This window comes from Scophthalmus maximus, chromosome 19, assembly GCF_022379125.1.
Source record: "Scophthalmus maximus strain ysfricsl-2021 chromosome 19, ASM2237912v1, whole genome shotgun sequence".
NCBI classification, from domain to species: Eukaryota; Metazoa; Chordata; class Actinopteri; order Pleuronectiformes; family Scophthalmidae; genus Scophthalmus; species Scophthalmus maximus.
Genome location: NC_061533.1, coordinates 18,874,753 through 18,897,064, shown reverse-complemented (window position 1 = coordinate 18,897,064; position 22,312 = coordinate 18,874,753). Strand labels below are relative to the sequence as shown.

Here is a 22,312-nt window from a genome sequence, read left to right as displayed (position 1 = left end):
AACAATACGTGAGCCTCGGATAACTTTAACTTTTATCTGAAAGTCATTCAGAGCTGATTACGTCCACGAACGGAAGATGTCTTCAGGATGTGTTAAATATTTTGACATCCAGTACTCTGACAGGACAGTGTAGGGAAGATGACTTTTCCACTGGACCATTCCTGAGTGTGAAACCCGATCAAGCTAAAATATCAAATTTCATGCAAGTAGCCTTTACAACTGCAAAATGTGATTAAACAGGATTGAATACAATAACTTAAACTTTCAAAAAGAATCCTCCCTCCTGTAAAGAAGCAGTCATCAAAACACATTTTATGCCGACAGTAATCATGAAGTATCTGCAAAGTGGAATCACATCCATCTTCCTGTCATCTCCTTTTCCTCCCACTGTTCTCCTCGTCAGTGATCTCCGTCATAAATCTCTACAGCCTGTCAAGACACACTGAGGTAACACAGTTATGCTCTCATTTCAGTATCTGGATCACTTCTGTCACTTCTATAAAATGGATTATTCGACTGATGAGACACAACAGTGATTTGACAAAAAGCACATGTCTGAACACTAGGAAATACCAAATGGTGAGATTAAATAAAATGTTATGCAGCAAAAAGGTAACCAAATCATTTCTACACACCACTCCCCACTGCTGCTGATAATTATTGAGATGCATATGGTTGTTATTAAGAAATGCTTCAAAATAGAAGCACATAATAATGTGGTGAAGCTTCCCTCTGGGAGAATAAGTCACTTCATTGTTTATTACTTACATAGTGGAACTACTGAGTTTTTTTCCATTTTCCAAAGGCTCAGCATTTGAACTGATTTCCAACTGTGGAGATGTGCAGATTTGCTCATAGCTTTACAGCCACATGCCTCGACCACCGTTTCATGTTCTTCCAAAATGTCTGTGAGTCCTCTGGGAACTCAGAGGAAATCTCTTAGGGATGGACAAGAGGAAAACTTTCCTTAGCACAATGGAATTTTTCAATTTTGTAAGGGTGTTACCGTGGCTTTTCCAGAGTTGCAATAATTCACAGCTTAAAAAAAACACAAAAAAACCCACACTTTGTTAGTGATTTATATTTACTGTAAGACCAATACAAATCTTTTACAGTCAATATGATAGATTGAATCTTTTGGGAAGTGGACAGTGATTTAGGTTTTTCCGTGTGCAGCCAGTGACCTTTGTAACAGTTCACTCTGCATTTTCATCTCTATCAATAATTGCTCACAGCTGTAGGACAAAAGACTCACATGCAAACTTCATTGTCCTCTGGCATTCGTTTGATAAATCCATTTGAAAAACTATTTTAGGCAATGAAGTGAAATCAAGTTTTGGCTGCAACCAAAAATGAACTGAGCAAAAATCCTCAAATACTCAACCAAAGTGATCAATATGTAAATGTCTATTTTTCTTTTTTGCGAGAGCACAGACCAGATAAAACTAAAACTAGGTTCAATATTTAAAATTTTCACCAATGTCTTCAAAGATTAAAATTACATTTAATCAGGTTAAAATTGTTATCCCACTCAATCTGGATATGAGAAGCATTTTAACATCAGGTGTAAATGCAGTCAGTTTCCCCATTTGAAACAAGCTGTCGTAAAGCAGCTCAACACAGAAACTGCAGTACTCTTAACTACTACTTGCCTTTGGGTCAAAATTACTGGAGCATAGGTCAACTCCAGTTTAAGAGACTGACTCAGTTTTAGTAAAAGGAAAAGATGAACAACGGGAATAGGCTCATTATTGGGAAAAGGAGTGGTTTCTCTGAATCTGGCAAATGTTCCTCTCTCTGGGTTTTGGTTAATGTGACATGCCAACTGAGCAAGGCACACTTATTCCAATTGAACTAAGCTTTTTATTCATCCAGAAGTTCACCAGCTGTAGTAGTTATGGTGTAAGAAGATATACAAAAAAAAAGGAAAACATGGGCTTATTGTATCAGAGTTGCTCATTGTTGACTACAAATACTAGTATTAGAAATAACAGTGGCATTTGAGAGATGATTAGAAAATAAGCATAAACATAACCTTACAAAAATTTTGTAGAAACGTCTGCTTTTTGAAACCATTTCAAGTGAACCTAAGCATATTTGGTACCCTACGCACCAGTATAGCTTGAACCTACTGCCGATTGTTTTCACCCCTGTCTGTATGTGTATGTACAAAACAACTTGCATGGATTTTCACCAAACCTGGTGGGAATATTACTTGGGAGGGTATCCCCAGATGATTAATTTGTGCAGCTGATCGGTCGGGGGACACACTCGTATGGAGCAGGGCCGGTGTTAAGCTGAGGTCTGCCAGCTCAGAACTATGCTTATCATGTGAACGCGCACATCAAAAGTGGTATCTATCTAGTTTATGCTGAATCCTGCCTGCCAAGGACGCTAAAAACATTATGGATGTTTTAACGGGCCACTGATACGGGAAACATTTCTGCTGGTGCTGCTGATGGTCATTCTGACTGTGACAGACAGTCAATGTGTTTGTGAGAGAGGGGAGGAGAGCGATCGAGAGGCAAAGAGCGCTGCACACAGCTCACATGACACTAAGCACTGCCACAGTCTAATTAAAGGGGCAGTAAGCGATTTTGGCAGCTTGTCTCCCTCTTTGTTGTTGTTGTGATTTTAGTGCTCTGACCGGGCCGTGTGGTGCTGTCCACACCATTTATTTGTTTTCGAATTTACAGAGCCAGGCCCCAGCCAGCCCTTTTTTGTGTACACACGGAACCGACAGCTATCGGACTGTGAGAAAATATTCGCAGATTTTTACAAAAAGTGTATTGCTTCAGAATCGCTTATTGCCCCTTTAATGGGAATCGCCCCTCCGATGATTTTCATTTACACTTTTTTATTCTGAGTGAATTGTGCCATTTTATGTAAGACTGATCTTTGGAGTAGATACACAATAAAACTCACATTAGCTAAGTGCACTGATTTTCTTTATCACAAAGTCAATGGATGTATTCTGTACGAGTTCTGGTTACTTCTTGATTAGAAAGTATAAATAGGAACATACATATATACATAACAACATATATATATATATATATATATATATATATATATATACATACATATGTACAAATGGTAAATAAATACTGTCATGACATTATTTCATCCCACAGCAGGTATTTTGACCTGACCTGACAAAAACAGGTGTTACTTATAACTGCGCCTGTTAGTCATGAAAGTGAGCCAGTACCTTAAAAATGGAGCGGTTAAGACATACATTTTACTATCTGCACCTGCGCTTTTCCATCCATCACGTCATAATGTCCAAGGCCCACTGAAAGCAAACGGAGCCTGGTGTGTTTGGGACAGTAACAGTAGTCTGGAAAGAATATCACGACTACAGCACATATACAATACAAGCCTGGTACTTTTAATCACATTGCCACAAAAAAAAAAAAAACATCCCAAAAAATGTTGAAAGTAGCAAGGTAACGGTTGAGTGTGTGTGATTAAAAAAAAAAAAGAAAAAGTCTGTTAATAATGTAGCATTGCAGACTATTTCACCATTATACGTCCAGCAGTTTGGGAGCTGTACTGTATCATATTTACCTTGCTGTGGTTGTGAGCAAAGTTTTCAAATTAGCTCAAAACAAAGTGAAACCAAATAAAGGCATTTTGTACAAGTCCACCACCAGATGCTACAAAGCAGCTACACTCGCGGATATTTGCATTATTCCTATATGTTTCTTAAGACATGTGCAGTAAGAGAGAAATGCTATCTTACCTGTTAGCTTCACTTCGGCTATCACCTTGATAGCATTCACCTGTGGAGCACACCTGTGCCCTGCACGTCTGGCACACGGGGGCATTGTGATGACGTCAGTCCAACAGGTCATAGGTAAGCTTCACTAAATTGTCACTTTACCTCATGATTCTTAATTTAACGCCCTCGTTGTAGAGAACTGTTCCAAGTGGTTTCTGACCTATAGTACCAATACAACTGTTTGGTAATAAAAAAATTTAAAAAAAACTTTGCGAGCAAAACCCCCAATAAAAACAATCCTCTCTAAATAAATGAAAGTAGGCAGCAGAGTTAATTAAAGTTTTAAGTAGAAATACTAGTTTGGTTGCTATGACGGCTACATTGTTCAATATGACACGAAAAGACGATTAATCCTGAAGCCTTGGCGCGTTAGCAGGGGTGCGTTCGAGCTCAAAACAGTGTGCACCGTTTCATTATGGTTTCCGGGTTGAATTACATAGTTTCCTCGAAACGCTGAGCAACCATGGTAACGAGATTTGAGATACTGTACACTGTAATACATCTATGGCAAAATCTCCATCTTAAAATAAGTAACTTTGGCTGTAGTAGGTTATAAAATGGAAATACTCAAGGAACGAACAAGAACGTCAAAATTGTACTTAATAACTGCACATACGTACCAAGTTACTTTCCAGTACTCTCTCTCGATGGTGTGAAAGTGAGGAATTCTCACCCATGTTCTCTTTCTTCCCACCAGCTACATCCCAAATCCCTTAACGTGGCAGCATGTTACCATAGACTTTAATGTGTTTTACACAATCAGAGAGTAGTGTTGAGTATCCCGTTAGTTTTCCGATTTGAATTCAATCAATTGTCACATTACATCATATCACAAAAACTTGTTTGTGCTCCAGCAGGAATCAGATAAGACGAGAGTACCTGCTGCTGTAATGGATGATCTTTCCTGAACGTTGAGATACTAAGCGGTTTGCAGTTTCAGGCCTATGGGCACATTGCTGCAAGCTATTGACATGAGCCAAATTCCAACAAAACTGTGTAGAGAAGTAAAGACCCAGCAGTCATGTTCTAGTCGCAAAAGTGCCACAACAAACTAATGATGATCCCAAAAGCCCATTTTAACAGCTATACCTATCAGTCAATGGGTTCCATCCAACTGTAAGGATTTGTGTAACCGAAAGTCACAATACATCATACCCATAGAATGCATTTAAAACCCCTTGTGGAAACACGGCTGCTTCGGGTTTCCTGGCCTTGTGTTTTGCGGTTCTCTTTATTCTCATATTCCACTGAACAGGGCAATTTTGCATATTATTTTAAGATCCAATGTCTGTGCACGTCTCTAATGCTGTCATTTAAACAAGTCGTCCACTGTATTCAGCAATGAGTGATGCCTCTTTTGCGTGATGTTTCTGAGTAGGGTGATACGTTGCGATGCGTTGCTGAGGTGATCGGTATTGGACAAAAAATGATTTTGAAATTAAACAATTATACAAAAAACAGAGAAATTCTCCTCATTGAAGTCGGTGTCAAACTGTGATAAGCAACCTGAAAGCAGACTTGTAAACTATTTCCAGAAAATGTCAGCGAAGCACATTAGAGTGCCAGTTTGGTGGCTGATTAGTCGTTTGGCCCCTTTATGGTTTTTCTTTTTGAAAAAAGCCGCAAACACTGGTGTGACCGCAGGAGGCTGTTGCACAGCTGCCACTCAATGTTCATGAAGAGTCACATTGGATGCATTTTTAACACAGTGGGGACAGAAGCCATTACACTGCTGAGGATTAGGTGGAGAATTGGGCTCGAGAGCCTGCAGGAGCCTTTCTGGTGATAAATTAAGTTTATTACCAAACATCTGAGACAAAAGCAATTTATTCTTTTATATCCTGGTACTTGGCCCCTGTGATTGTTGCAAATGACTGAGTTTCCATGCGCCAAACAGATCACGCAAGAGGAAAAGATCTTTTCAGACATCTGTTTTTTTCTTTTTTGAATCTATCAAAATGTTTTTAACTTTCACATCAGTGGCCTATTATTTAGTCATGGCAATGTTTGTATTTGTAACACTTTAAATGGTTTAATATAACAGCTGTTTTAAGTCACAACGGCCTCATAACTCTGACACGTATTTTACTTCATTTAGACTAAATTTGCAGAAGTTGTGGCACATAAGGAGAGTGACCTATAAAGGTGTATTTGATATCTCTAGCTCCCTCTGGAGGGTCAAAGATGCACTTGCGTCAGGTTTTCTTCCATGCGTCTTTCATAAACAGTGTTAGTGCAGTATTCTGAAGTCCATGCATGCCAGCAACACATACTAAATGTAAAGTGTCTAGGTGTTCAGCACATAGTATGCAATATAATTAAAAGGTGACTGAATAGTGCAGAAAGCTCTCTGGAAACCCAGGCTTTAAAGTTGGGAATACAAGTTTCCCTGCAAATGTAAAAGCACAAATATATCAATCCAATGGCAAGAAACAATAAAGACAAATCAGAGCCAAATCAGCGTCTTTATTTTACAAACCAACGCATTATTCTATTGACATTTTTTTAATATCATAAAAAAGCAATTTACAAGCTTAAGAACCAAAATGAAGCAGCACATAATGATTATGAGTAAAATATATAATTTGAATAAATATATTTTATTTCATGCTATAAAATAAATTCATAAATGGCAATAGATACAACATCAGCTCTAGCTAGCTTCATTTACTTCATAGTTGTACAAAACAGTAGAGTTCTGAGGTTCACAGTTGGGTTGTGAGGTTGTGTGTAGAGCGGACACAAAAAAAACAGGAACTGGGGCATTTCGGCTGCCATGGGTCGGCTCGTGGTCTCCAGTGCTCCTCAAGCTGCAGCTCTGTGGAAAATATGGTGCTCCTTGAGACCTTGAGGCAGAATGTTTGGGAACCACTGACTGAGGAATTGTTTCCCCACCTGAAGAGAAGTGCACAATTGTACTATAGACATAGGATGCATGTCCCATGAGACCACTTTTAACACTATATACCCTGAGTTCTAAGTTTTTTTTAGTTTTTTCTGCCTTTGTCACCAAGTAAGCCAGAGACATTATAGTGCAGGGTTTATGGAGTTGTACAAGGAAAAGGGACAATAGCTAGACTGAAATCTTCCCCTCTTATCCTCAACAACTACAACTACAGTCTCAGTGCCTGAGGAGCAAGTGGAGATCACTGAACCACGACATGACAGCAGATAGCCCGCTCCCAAACAGTGGCTATGCAGCCCCTAATCCCTTTCATTAACACAGCTGGAGGTGCAACTCTGAACAGTGCCACCGAGTTTGATGACTGAACCACACGCTCAGCTCTTGTGTTGCAGTTTAGTGACTACCACTGGATTTTCATCATCATTAAACTAAAGAATAAAAAGAAAAGCTTGCAAGCAACACCACTTTTTCCATTTATATCTATATATATATTTTCTGAAGCTGAAGTCAACCTGTCCAAGGTTTCAGAAAATATATAAAAAATAGATCAATATCAAATTGTCCTGGTCCTACTTAAATTCAACAGCTCCCTGACATTCAGTTTGTTTGATATGACAGGCCAATATTTCAATAGGCTTGATGATCCCAATACACCACTTCTAAAAAGGTTATTGCTTTTTTTTTCAGAATACACAGTGGACAGAAACTGACAGAAAAGCTATGGAAGACTTAAGATTTCTTTTTTTTTCTTTCTAAGCCTGTATCAGTGTTTGTAAACTACCTGAAGTGAGTTTATTATAAAAGGAATAGGATGAGCTGCAATTTCAAAAAAGTAGTCTGACAGCCTTCCCTGTAAACACTTCCTTTTGATTACTTGTGGCCCACAATGCACCTCCTGTTCCTCTCGGAGGTGTGGAACAAAGAGGTGACAAAGAGTCGATCCGAGTGTCAAGTTCAGCTGGCTCTGTAGGTGTGTACTATCACATATGTTACTATTGTTCATTGAAATAATTCCCCCTCCATTCACCTATGATGAAGACATGGACTCGTTTACTTGTTTGATGAGGAAAAAAACAAAAAACCTGACTAGTCTAAAAGCACCATTTAAGGGGAAAAGGTCCCTAACAAAGTGACTGAGGCCGTTATAGCTAAATAACTACAGAGAACAACTAGACTTCCTGGATGGAATTGGTATGTACTATCAAGAAAAACCTGTAAGTGCACAATCGATGACACAAATACAAGAAAAGTCAAGTAAAAATAAAAAATAAAAAAAATCCATTGGCAATTTCACATAATTTTTGTGGTTGAGCAACGTGCAATTCAGCTACAGTATATGAGGGTTGGCTCTTTTTTTTCTCTCTCTCCACAAATATTCAGTTTATCATCTGCTAAATACCCAGGCAGCTGTTCAACCTGCCAGATGCTCCAAGAGAAGGCGGAGGAAGTAGATTTGTGTTTTTCATGCGTCTCCTCCCTTCGTGGAAATGTCTACAACTACAGTAACATTGCTAGGATTGTCCTCAGTAGCTGGAGAGGAGGGGTACAGTACAGTCATGGGTGGGCAACAGCTTGCAGGGAACAAGTCTGCCTCATTTGATTGTAATTGATTGCTACAAAATCAGTTCAGCCTTAAAATCAGTTTTCCATCCGTGACAAAAAAAGAAAAGGACAGAATGAAATGATTAATTAACTAATTTCTATGCATTCTCATTCTGGGTACCACTTAATACATTATGTGGCCATGGTTTGCTATAATCTCTCTATTCAATCCATATAGAAATGAAAGAGGCACAGGAATCTAAGTGCCAGAATCTTGTGGCAAGGCACGAAGTTTAAGATGCCACTTTTTGTGAAGTATTCTCTCTCTCGTTTACATTGGCTTTAAACAATTGCAATTGCACATATTTTATATCGTCAGCTCTTTGTATGGCTTAATATATGATATTTATGACTTTGCTGCATTATGTCTTCTTAGCAAATTGTTCAAATTTGACACAAGTGATTGTTATAAGCTGGGAAACATACATTCCTCGCAATAAACCAGTCCTACGTTAAATTAAGAACCTATTTGTCTTAATATGCATTCAATTAAGCAATACAGTCAAAATTTACTGTTAAAAATCACTTATTAGTCTTTGGTGTTAACTCTTGGCACAACATTGTTTTAGCAGTTTGTACCTATTACTCACAAAAACATTACTGACAATAATGCAGGACAGTACGCATTTCCTCCTTTTCTCTTGGTGAAAGGCAAGAATCTTCATAGGCAGAATCAAATTAGTCAGCAACTGATTTTGATGAGGTCAGATCTGCTGTCACATCTGCACATCACAGCAGCCGACAGAAATAAACTTGACTTACTAAACATTCATCTGAAAAGTACTGTGTAGGTTTTGATAGACCGTGGGTGATGATGACCAAAAGTGTTGGTGATAAATCCGTACTCAAAAAGATAACGAAAAGCTAGCTATACCGACAGTTTTTTTTTCCTCAAAATTCCCAACATTTTGGATTGCTATCTTAACCGTCAATGAGTGAAAACATGACTGCACATTCACTGGGATAAAAGGGCAGCACTCTTAACGTAACATTGGCAACAAAACAAAATATTCTCCCACCAAACGCACACAAAGTAGAACATTATATGAAAACTACAAAATAATGAAACTCAATTGATTGACACAAAGTCGGGACAGAATATAAGCATTTAGCAGGTGCGCTTTAAAAAAAGGAGGAAAAAAAAGGCATTAAACAGCTGGAAGGCAAAAGAGTAGGCAGGACAACACAAAATGGACCATCCAGCTGAGCTATAAATTTGCAGAATACGACAGGATAATTTATCAGGCCTTCTAAGTGCCTTTATGTTTTTAGTGAATGTAGATTCTTTAAATCAGAATGAAAATAAAAGTCTATATATGCTAAAAACACCCCCATCCCTTATCCCCACAGTTCAAAGAGTATAGATAAAATACAAGGTTTCCATATGCATGACTTGTAGCCAATATTATTGATGTGATTACAAAGTCTAATCAAAGTTCACAAAAGTTAACTCGGAGGTATATCCCTGCAGCGGAGCAGTGATAGTGTGACGCTGCTGCTGCATTAGAATTAAGACTTAGATTAGCACATTTTACCTGGAACAGCTCCCATCCCGCCCACCAGCTACCTCTAAAAACATTTACCTCTTAGCCTTAATCTAGCTATGCTGCATCTATGTCAACGCCATAAAGTAGGATTGATAAAATAAGGAAAGCATGTTCCAAGTCTGCATTTGACCCCAACCAATGCAGGTAACAGAAATCACAGATCAGTCGTCCCATCATAAAAGTTAGGACAGAATGAAAAAAAGAAATTAAAAAGAGGAAATAAACCGATAGCTCTTTCAAATAATGTAAGAAAAATCATGTCAAAATGGCTGAGATTCCTTTGTTGTTTCTGTTTGCATATTATTCAGACTAGTATACTATATTGAAATATGTGAACAGATCTAGAGCTGTTCCTACTGTGCTGAGTTGACAAAATGAGTACACGTGCATCGGTTAGACGACGAGTATCAACCTAGAAGCCTACCTCAAGACAAAACGCATACAATAGTTCAGTATAAATCTGCCATTAGAGTATATGAGGAAGATAAATGATTTCACTGTATGGATGTAATTCACCCATTACATGGATGACAGCATTTAAAACCACCTTGGCCGACAGACTGAGATCTCCAGTAGTGATGAGAGTTAAAATCATTAAGTGTTTTGTAGAACAAACCTTATGAGAGAGCTAAATAACATCTTCAAAGTATGCAGGGTCATTCTCTTACTCTGATTGCCGCATTTGCCAAAAACAAACACACAAGCTAGCAAATTTAATGCACTCCTAACATAGCACCTTCTTAATCATCATTTTAACCTGGCTGACGATGAAACAACTGACAAGGACTTTGTCCCTGATCCATACAATCAGCAAGGAATATTTCCCTTTAAGTATCAAGGCTTTGTGAATATTCTTTACAGGGTTTGGCAATAAGATACTGTACAAACGACCTAAAACGGATTTCAAACGGTGAACACGTCTGTGCCTGGTAGGTTCTTGGCTATGAGGTAGAACCTGGTGAGTTTCATTTAAGTTAAAACACTGTCTGTTATGAGTATGTAGTTGTATCATGAGGTATTGAACGGATATGTCACACGAAGCTTTGCACTGGCAGAAAAATCATTCCTTGTGAGTAAGTGACCTCTTGTGGCCACATGTGCAAAATCGGGTCAGGTAAAAAGGTGATATGACAAGCATCTTACCAGAGCTTTCACATTATCAATTATTGCAACATGCCTATATAACTCTGTAAATATGTTTTAAAAAACATTGAAAGATAAAAAGAGAAATCAATAAGGGGGTCTTGATTATTGGGACCTCCTCAAAAATAGTAAGTTGTTACTCCCTTTGCTTGTAAGAATCAAATTTCTATGAAGCACCCATTTCTTCTCTGCATTCAATGACTTAACTTTCAAAAAATTGACATAAACCCTAAATGCAAGAAATGTCCATAGTAGAGGGAGTGGATTCAAAAGGAAAAAAAAAGTCCTTTAAGTTGAGCTGAAATTAACACCTCTTAAAGCTTCCTTAACCTGAAGCAGGACCTAAAAATCACATCTGGATGCTTGAGCCTCCTCTGGACTACATTTTGAGCTTTCCTCCATATCATTGGCTGGCGCCTCTTCTGCATATTGTGCCTCATAGGCAATCCCCTCAGATGTATTCTCTTGGTCCTTCTGGCCTGAGCTTGCCTCCCTCCTTTCTGGAGAGTCCATATGATTGCTTCCCTCTGATGCTCCCATGTGCTTCTTCCTCAGGTGCTGGTTAAGGGTGCCCTGAAATGGGAAGCATTTTCCACAGATCTGACAGTGGAAGGGCTTGTTGTCCGTGTGGCCACGGATGTGGTACTCCAGCTGGTCCTTCCTCGTGTACTTCTTGCCACAGAATTTGCACACAAACGGAGTGATGCCCATGTGCAGGCGCATGTGGCGGTCCAGGCTCCCTTTCTGATTGAAGGTCTTTCCACAGTAGATGCAAATGAGTCTCTCATTGTAAGGGTACCACTGGCTCCGCAGGCTGCGCTCTCGCACGTCGTTCTCTAGCCCCGTGGGTCCCACGGTTGACTCGCTGTCATCTGAGCCGGGTTTGACATGACTCAGCATCCCCTCGGGAATGGCCAGGGGGCGCTTGGCCCTTGCTCGGCCACCTCTGAAGCCACTGAGCAGGGAGCGGGAAGGGCTGGAGCTGCTGAGGTTGACAAAGCATGGGGAGGACAGCCCTGAGTAAGAATAGGCAGCAGGCTGGATGACAGGACAATAAGAACCCACGCTTACCGCCAATACCTGTTCTCCATCCACCAACTCCGTGTGGTAACCATCATCACCAGCTGACGAACTATCAGAGTAAGTAGGCCTGTCTGTTTTCTCTACCTTCACACGCACATCTGTTACTTGCCCATCTTTTCCAATCAGTTCCACTTGCTCGGTTTCTCCCTCCATGGGAGTATCATGCTCTGACACACTATCACTGCTGCCACGGTCCGACTGGCCTTCCTCTTGCTGCTGTCGCCCCCGGCCCAAGTGTCCTGCTTGACTCTGCCGGGAGTAGTAAGGGGGGGAGATCTGGGTAGGGTTTACAAAGAGGTTGCTGTCATTGACCCCATTGCGGCTGGTCTGTGAGTCGTCCTTCTCTGGGCTGCCAACTGGGAGGCTGATCTTGGAGTGGATGCTCTCCAGGATTTGGGTGCACTTGTCAATGATGGCCTGCATCTGCAGAAAGCTGGCAGCAGTGAGGAAACTGATGATATCTTTGAGCTGCAGCGACATGTGACCTGTGTAGCAAAATGCAAGTAGCTGTTCAAACACCTCCGGGCTTTTGATGACCGAGATGGAAAGGCCACTCATGGTGCCGAGAGCCGAGTGGTCCCGGAAGTAAGGTGAACTAGCTGCCAGCACAGCCTTGTGGGCTCGGAATGGCTGGCCCTGGATGTGAACGATGATGTCACACAGCTTCCCTTGCAGCCGCAGCTCATTGAGCTGAGTCAGAACAGTGTTGCTGAACTCCGGCACATCAAACTCGATGTAGCTGCCGTCGTCCATTTCTTGGATATGTTTCTCCAGTTTGTCGGCAGCCTGACGGAAAAAAAAGGGAGGGGGGGTTTCAAACACTTATTTTCAATGGTTTGCAGGAATTTAAAAATGTCACAGTTCGCAAAAACTATTATATGTAACACTAATGAGACGGGAGGAAGTTTAAGATGAACATTTGATACAGTGCTGTATATGACAAAAGCAAGGCCAATGAGGGTTGATTATTCTGATTGCCCATCGAATATGCACACAGCAAGCTCTTATGTGCACAGCCTTAAGCCGATGTCTGCCTGCCTGCTGAGAACTGCATGCTGGCTGCGGGAGCACACGCAGTTAAAGCAGAAATTACCATTGTTATGTTATAAGAGAGGGGCAGAGTGAGCGACAGCACTGCACATAGCTCTATAATGAGGCAACAGCACAAAACACAAAATTTGATATCTTTTATGTCATTATGAAACTGTGGCGGTACAAATTGGCTTATTGCAGGCTGCTACAGTCTAAATAATAATAATAATAATATTTGATTTATAAAGCACTTTTCATGCACCCAAAGCACTAAAGTATGTAATAAATGGGAAATACTGGAACCTGGATATTCATTCATAAAATTCCTATCCTCCACCAATCATCCCATCTTTCACTTCCTACATCTATAAGTTAGACCAAAATATCCCAGATAGCAGGTGAATATGCTACCGAACATCACGTCATGTCCTTTTGCAGCATTTGTTAAATGTCATTATCAGTTGTTTTGGTAAAACCCACCCTGCTCCTGGCTCTGTTCTGGTGTGGTCGTATTTGGTGATCTATGTTCCAAGGTATGAGTCAATCTTGTTCTTAATATGGGAAGCAAGCTTGCCAGGTCGGCTTGCCAAGCCCCTGTTCACGGTGCATTCCTGGGCAAGTCTATGCTCATAGCTGGAAAAGGTCATGGTGGGCTTTCCTGGCTAAAGGTCACTGTTCAAAATACAGATTATATACGTTTATACAAAAATGTACAATTAGAAAAAAACCTACTTGATTCAAAGTTTCTCAAGACTTTTTTCAGAGCAACATATAGTAAATGCAACAGGAGTGCTGAATATACTGGCTCTTTGGCTGTTTTGGGGGGGTCACAGCACATCAACAGAACAAGTATTAGAGGGACAGAGAGAACAAAGGAGACAAGCTAATTCAAAAATACAATTAAGAATTTAAAAATTAATCTACCAATATCATATCCTCCATATATTTATCACATTTTATTCCATTTTCATTCGCTTTTTAATTGTCATCACTGCACAAAATGAAATAGAGAAAAAGAACATGAAACGACTGCAACTGACAGAACACAATGCACTAGTGTTTGACATACACTAAGTGTGACTCGTAACAGTCATGAGGGCAACACAGGTATACTGTGTATATAATGCATTTGGCAGAGAAAGAAGAAAATCTGGTTCTACATGGAAGGTGAGCATGCACCAAGTGTTCTTCAAATAAAGTCTGTCCTTTCTTTGAAGCTTCTCTGATGCATGTGAACAAATGTGTCCATAATGACACGTATAATTGCATGATTAAGGATAATACTTGTTGATCCTATCACTTCTGAATAACACACCTTAGCTGAAACTCTGGGAGGTTTAAATATTTCATAACACAACATTCAAGCTTTCACTAACACACATCTTGGGAGAAGATGAAGAAATGATCAATGATTTAATGATCAAGTCCAACCAATATGATGCTTAGTTACACCAGTCGCGGCACAGTCATATACTGACTTGAGCAGGTTAATAAAATATTAACCAATACAGGCCATGCCTTCTCAGCAGAACTATTAACTACATCTGTCAGATCTACTTATAAAGGTACATTATATATCATCTGTTTGTAGAAGCAAATATTTCCATGTTGCAAAACCACAAACTCCATCTGCACATCTCCCATCTCTTCTTCTGCACATGTACCGCACCCCCTCGCAATTTAGCATTGATCTTCTGTACATTCAGTCCCAGTCAGCTCTTGAGTTGCCAAAGCATGCCAAGAAGACTCCTGTCCAACCTGTCCATATGTTCTCATCCTGGCACGGGAGACAGAAAGATGTAGCCAAACGCAGAGAATCGTAACAAGGTGTGCATTATTTTCCCTCCCCCATTTCTAAATAGTACGTGTTCATACACTATATATCACATATCCCTGATGGCTGCCAACAAGATGCATATTAGATCGTGCCAAGTTGAAAGGCAGCCAAAGAATGCACTCACAGTTGTTGAGACGCACGAACATGCTTGGCTCATGTGGGGAACCCAAAAATGCTAAAACTCAAAACTTCCATCTGTGGCTTGTGTTCTCTGCCTGGTAGAAAAACCTGTTTCACACAGCTGCTGCGAGTAGGTACACAGAAAGGATGCTGAGTATATTGTGATAGTTTGGTTAACCAAAACATCAGCACAAGTGCAATGGAAAGCCACAAAGTCTGACATGGAGTAGGGGGAAAAAAAAGAAAAGTGGAGGATACATCACAGTCAGCAGCTAAGAAATGTGTGCTTTCTTCAACATCAGCAGCATTTCCAGACCAGATACAGAACAGAAATGCTTAACAGGCAACGGTTAGGTGAGCAATTTAAAATGTATAGCACAAAACAAGATAAAAATAGATTGTGATGCATTACAGGGCAGGTATGTTGTGAGGAACTTTGATTTTGTAAGAATAACATCCATAGTGGAAATTGCTAAAGCTTATTGGGAGCTAGATCTGCAGAGCTACACACTGTATGCTTTGCCTTTGGGTGTATGGACTTATTTGACTTGTATGGAGTGAAAAAAATCAAGAAAACAGTCATCATTCATTTCAGTCTAATCACGTGGTTATCATATGAACACGAGGGAAAGTCTTAAAAGATCTCTTTATCCTTTTCATACAACATATCCTTTCTTCACCTTATTGTGTTTAAAATAAATCATTCATTCATGAGAACACTAAATATGAATCATTATTTACTAAAAAGATGACGAGGTACGTTATTCATCCCATGACAAAGAAGAAAGTTGGTCAAGTTCTTGGTGACCCGGTGCCACTTCAGGTTAAGTCGAGTTTAATTAAAAAAATTAAAATCAGATAGGTGAGTTTGGAAATCTTCAAATGAAAAAGAAAAGGTAACAAGAAGGCATCCACAGCAACAGCCAAGCAAGCAACAACTGATGCAATCAAATGAGAGAAACTAGGTGAAAGTTAACCTGGTTGATGTCTCTACCATCCATAACTGGTGCCTTCCCCCTGCGCATGCTGTCCTGCATTATGTCTACGGCTACAGTCAGGCCTGACACATTTACCACCTCTTCTTTGCAGCATGAACGGTGCTGTTAACAACCAAGCACCAATTAGCTAGAATATCATCCCGCTGTATTGTCTTTTGACCTAAAACCACCCTGCAGTGAAGAAGCTGTTACAAGTACAGTTGGCAGTGTACTCAAAACAAGTTTTATTACGACCAAATAGCCGTGATATCCTTAAGAGGAACAGAATTAGAGCTAAGTACTATCCACCATTTGCTGTTGCAATAACTCTCAAATGTCGAAAAAGTGGAGTCAGATTCGGTCGACTTTTTCAGATAAATGTCCTGCTTCTTCTCAATTTTGTATAAAACATTTACTGTCTCACACTGTTAAAGTGTGTAAATACTTTAGCACAGTTCAAATGCCAAGATGAGTTTAACAGTATCAATAGCACTAAATGGAAATTCAAAGATTGCCAACAATACCAGGGCAAAGTAATGATCTTTGTAGCTGCACGCACACACCAACAATCTCTGAATTACCAGATGACAAACAGCAGACCTCTCAAGAGTCCCGTTTTCCTTTTCTTTTTACACAGAGATCAACTCATGCACCTAGCATCTAATTTCAGCTACTGGCTCAAACCAGAACAGGTTTTTTACAGGTTTTCCCAAACAGAAAACTATAGGGACTATAAAAAAAACAAAACGCAAGGTTGAATGGGTGCAAAACCATAATGCCTGCTCATGTTAAAGTTGAAATTGCTCTGGCTCGACTCTGTTCTGACATGCCATGTAGTTAAGTTTTTGGGCTGCTTTCAGGCGCAGTTGTCCAGGAATAACGTGTGCATGTTGGTGTCAAACTGGGTTGTTAAAGGGATAGTTCAGTGATTGTGAAGTGGGGTTGTATGAGTTACTTATGCATAGTTAATATGTTACCTTATGGAGATGGTGATCAGCGATGGCATTATACGGAGTTTGGAGGGGAAATGGAATTAGCGTAATTCTGAGTCGCAGACCACCGAAAAACGTCTTTTTCTACGCATTTTTAAATGCTTACCTAGGACAAAAAAAGTTTGCTCAATTGTAAGCTGAAGGACGTATTTTTTCGCTGCTTCAGTTTTCCGCAACGTTTTAAAATGTGCTGGTCCCCTCTGCAACAGTGGGACCGTGACTTACGCTACATCCACTTCTCCCCCCGAACTCCGTTAAATGACAGCGCTGATCACCATCTCCATAAGGTTACGTATAAGTAACTCATACAACGGCTGCACTAGCAGCTAGGACTCTACGGCTCAGGACGTAGAGTCGTTCGTCCACCAACCCGAAGGTTGGCGGTACGATCCCAGCTTCCGCCAGCACACATACCGTTGTGTCCTCGGGCAAGACACTTGACGGCCTACCTTGCCTCTGAAGGCTCTTCCGACAGTCTATGAATGTGTATGAATGTGATGGAAAAATGCGCGGTAAATAGCAGCGCTGCATGAATATAGGTGAATGCGACTTTCCTGCTTTGAGTGGTCTATATGACTAGAAAAGCGCTATATAGATACTGTCCATTTACAACGCCACTTCAAATCGCCGAACTGTCCCTTTAATGCAGGAGCACGGGAGATGGCTGTCACACAACCAGAGTGAACTCAGGTGCACTGGACAACCGGCATGTCACCGCACTCCGTCCTTTTCCCTGTCATTTTCACAACGTAACGCGCCGTTAGTTGACACGGTGCTCACACTGGTGTCGTAGACACCTTCCGTGGGGGGGGAAAAAAAGCAGGGCTCTAGAGACAGGTCTCGTTTTCTGCCACGGTGAACACGCGCGGGCCCGGCGGTGCCAGCCGCACTCGAGTCGGTCGACTTGTTCGTCAAAACGTGGCGTTGAGCCTCGTTGGCGTCGTTGTGCACGAACACTGCGGGGATGTCAGGAGTCCGGACACACACGATGCCGATACGCCGGGGGGGGGGGGGGGGGGGGGGGGCTGGCTGAGGTGTGGCGTCTCGAACTTTATCACAAAACCATTTTTGTGTGTCCCCATCAACTTGCGTTGGCCGTTAACTGTCGGGGTCGGCGTCGCGCAGCTGCTAACACTTGGCGTCAGCTCGCTCGTCACTGACGCCTCCGCCGATATCAATTTTTCGACGGTGACTTGTGGTTATTATAACGTCGGTTTAAACATGTACATCGCCTCGCATGGCCAAAACGCCCAACTATCAGGCGGCACGCGAGCACGGGCTAACCGGCTATGTTTGCTAGTGCAGCCTAGATCCAAAACGTATTTCATAAAAAAAAAAGCGTAACTTTTGCACAGACTTCAGTTTCTTTTCACGCAGAGCTCGTCGAGGTCAAGTGTTGGCCACGTTCCCTTGGGCTCTGCGTGAACCTTTACAACGTCGTGCAGATTTGTAGCGGAGTTCCAACGTCGAGCACAGGTACAAACTCTGTCGGCTGTCATATCAAATGGCTAAGCTCGCTAGCTAAGCTCGCTCGCTAGCTTAGCTAGCGGTGGCAACCATTCCGTGTCAGACAGGGCTACGTAGCGACCAGCGGCGGCTAATGCTAGCTAGCAGACAGACAGTCAGCTAGCGTTCGGTCGCACAGCGATTTCCCCATTAGTTACACGGCAGGAGCAAAGACATCCCGACATTACAGTCGCATCGCGATCACTAGTCCAAGCCAAAGTGAAAGTCCACACTACTTACCGTCTTCCAGATTAGCATCAAACGTTGTCCATTCCCCTCAGCAGTTCGCTAACACTACAGCCAGGCCTCCCCCCTCTCCAGTCCAGATGTCAGACAGTTGCTGCTGCAATTTTTGCATCAACAGGAAGTGTTCTTTTGGCTCTTTGCATTCATTCTATCAGTGTGTTTTGCAGCAGCAGCAGCAGCAGCCCCTCCCTTGCTCATGCCAGTGTTGTGTACTGAGACATCTTGTTCTTTAAATTGTGACGTGCTTGAGGACATATGCATGCGCAAAATAAGTGTAGAGTAGCCCACAGCCGGTTTCGAGATTGTTGTCAACAGATATCGTGGCTGTCCTTATTCTCTTATCCCCTTGCAACGCCCCCAGTTGGGTGGTGCACGGGTCAATTTCATCTGCTTCCACTTAACAACTTTGACAGGGGGGGGGCATACAACATGACAACACGCGCGATTGATTTAGTGCATTATTATCCTAATTAATTTACATATTCATTGTAAAACAATAGTTCCTCACAGTTTCTTTAAGTCTGACATGATAATGATCCACACCTTCTCAGATAGCGCGCGCGCACGCACACACACACACGCACACGCAAACACACAAACAAACAAACAAAACCCACAGAGAGAGAGAGAGAGAGATATCTTGGAGTTTATTATTACTTACTATTATTTTCAAAAAGAAAAGTGACAAAGTGACCTCTCATGATTATTTCCTTTGGACTACAAACAGCTTTGAGGTATCACCAACAGACAGTGAGGACTGTGGTACTGGGGTATTGCACCCCTTAAAAAGACATTCGAGTTGAGTCGTGAGACCATAAACAGCAAAGGGATTGGTCAACTCATTGGACACTTATTGCAGATTCTCAGCCATTTGCTTTTTTTTTTTCATTTAGATACGTAATTGTATTTCTTTTTTTCTTGAATGAGTACGCAGATTTAATAAATTCAAAATGAATCCATTCAGTTCTGTAAAGAAACCACAAAGGGGCGCCAGAGACTAGAGTGATGAGGAAACCTCAACTTTCCAACCCTATCCTCCTCTTCATCATGATGCTCAACTCAGTGCAGACATATGTTCTTCAATTAATCCAAGAAAACCACAAAAAGAACACAATGGAAAATACCGTAAATTTTATCTCCATGCAGGATCTTAAGAAAACATAACTTTAAAATTTGGGTTAATAGTGTTTGGCTATCATCCAATGTAGGCAAAGAGGTTTGTTTACTGTAGTAATCTCTTTATTATACAGTAGGGCTTTGAATATAATCTTGAACACTGCAAGTGAAATTATTTCTAAGCATTTAGCACCTACATAAAAATCTGAATTTACAATATTGGATATTTTATGATCAATCAATTTTTTGTTTAGCAACGAGGCTTATTATTCTATACTCTATATTGAACTGTGTGGGCTATAAACCCACAAGATGTGAAAGTTTCTATATTTTGTTCAATTTAATTTAATTTAATTTTTAGATTATTATAGGTGATTGCAAATAGTGCATATGCTGTGCTTTTTAAAAATCCTACTCAACATTTTTTATTGATCATTTTTCGCGTGTATGCCTGTTGGTAAAGGGACAAGGTAAACTCTTGTCCGCTGTCTTCTGCTAGGAGCACTTTATCTGTAATACTTGTAGTGGAGGGGAATGAATGTGCGCTGTGTGTGTTTCTGTTTTTTTATTGAGTGTGAGTGACAGGTTGGCAGCTCAGGTGAATATCTGACCTAATCTGTGTGCAGGTGGGTGATCAACTGAGAGAAAGGAATCACTTTGTCATTGCATGTGCTACAAGTCACTCTTCTATTCTCGACAGTGATTTTCTTTTCTTCCTTTTTTTTTCAGGAGATTGATGCATAACTGAAGGTGCAGCCAAGGTAAGGTGATTAGAGATGGTTTGGTTGATCCGCAGGAATGATCATGGTATTGATAACATTTCAAACAAACTCATAATCAAAGGGTTTCCTGTTGAAGTTGTAATCTTTTCTGAAATGGGGCTTTGTTAGCTCAGTGGCATTTGGTTGACCAGGAATTATTTGGCGGTAGGCTAATGGGGCTGGTTTTGAGTGGTGCAGCGCCAGGGATCATATAGGGGCTCCAGGTGGTGTGGCCTGGGGCTCTGATGGGCTGCTCCTTTTTAATCCCAGATGACATTGCAAAATCTCCAAACCCCCTGCCCTTGTATAAGACTGTATAGGAGCAGAGACCAGATGATTTGTTAAAAGAGTGCAGATCATGTATCAAACTGAGGGAATAAGGAGCTCTAGGGTTTTATGTTAAACCTGAGACCATAGGTTATGCTTAATATGAAAGATAGGTATTTATTCTTTTTCTGAAAAGGAAATGTGTGGGATTCGGGTCATATACCCTAATAAATCTAACGTTATTTCTACATATAGAAATAATTCTGACATAGTAGTTCCTTTATTTTCCCACCAATTGAAAATATTTAATAAAAAATCACATTGTATGTGAGACTCTTATATGGAATATGTAATGTTTGCTGTTTTATTACAATGTTAAAAGCCATCAAGCAATTATGCCGCAGTCAACAAATGCAACTCTAACCACAGTTTGCTTGGTAATGTTGAATTAGTAGCCCAAATTTTTAAGCTTAACATGAATAACACATTGTTTTCAATGTGTGCCAAGAGTCCCAGAATACCTTGGCCGTCAGTGCTGAGGAGAACAATGGTCTCCCAGTGCTCCTGTCCAGAAATAGTCTATAGCTCACTGATGGAGAACATATTTCCCAATAGCAGGTGTCTGAGTCAGTCAGTGCCTGATCCTCACTATGACTGTAAATGAAAGGGCCAGCTCGTCCAGGTGCAGGAGCACCTCTTTGGCCCTCTCGGGTTTCTCCTTGATGGAGGAGCTTTTTGTGGCAGAATGAACAAGAGAAATGTTGCCATTAAACTATGTATATTACTATTAAAAAGCATATACATCATCCCCTTTAGACTATGTAATATTCTACAAGAGGGTAATTTGCTCTCTGAGGTTAATGGCAGAAAGTCATTTAGTCTGTATATACAGTATGATTGGCAGCCTTTTATTAATATGTCTTGTTCTTGTTTTACAACACGAAAGGTACATGACATTGTTAATCTCTGCGTTTTATACTGGACATACAGTATGAAAGCGTGCCGAAAAATTGTTTTATGATTTTGGATGCGCCAACACAGCATAGGCTAATGAAATATTTATATACTACAATGATAGTCAGTTTGACATATATTCATTTCATTTTAAAACGCAGTTGGGCTCCAACCAAAGCCATTCCACACAAAACCTTAAAAGCGAAGAGAGTTTTAGCAGTAAGTACAATAATCACTTGCATTGCAGGGATAATGAGCTCTCAGATGTGCCATATATTTGCCTGAGAAATTAAGCCAATTTGTGGAAATGGTGACCTGGGGTTGAGGGAATACAGAGTGGCTTGTAAAGATGAGTGATATCTGGCACAGCATGAAGAGAATGAGAGGTGTGCTGCCCGGTGCTTAGCTCAAATGAAAGCTCTGATTAGTGGAGCAAAGAT

General features: G+C 40.7%; 1 protein-coding gene across 1 annotated transcript; it reads right to left on the bottom strand.

The window, feature by feature from the left end:
• Positions 1-6,230: 6,230 nt before the first annotated feature.
• Positions 6,231-19,362, bottom strand: zbtb34 (zinc finger and BTB domain containing 34). Its single transcript, XM_035639965.2, has 2 exons — positions 18,769-19,362; positions 6,231-12,850 (listed from the first exon to the last, which is right to left on the bottom strand). The coding sequence occupies exons 1-2, from the start codon at positions 18,784-18,786 to the stop codon at positions 11,324-11,326; spliced, it is 1,545 nt and encodes a 514-aa protein (XP_035495858.1). The 5' UTR covers positions 18,787-19,362; the 3' UTR covers positions 6,231-11,323.
• Between the last annotated feature and the right edge of the window lie 2,950 nt (positions 19,363-22,312).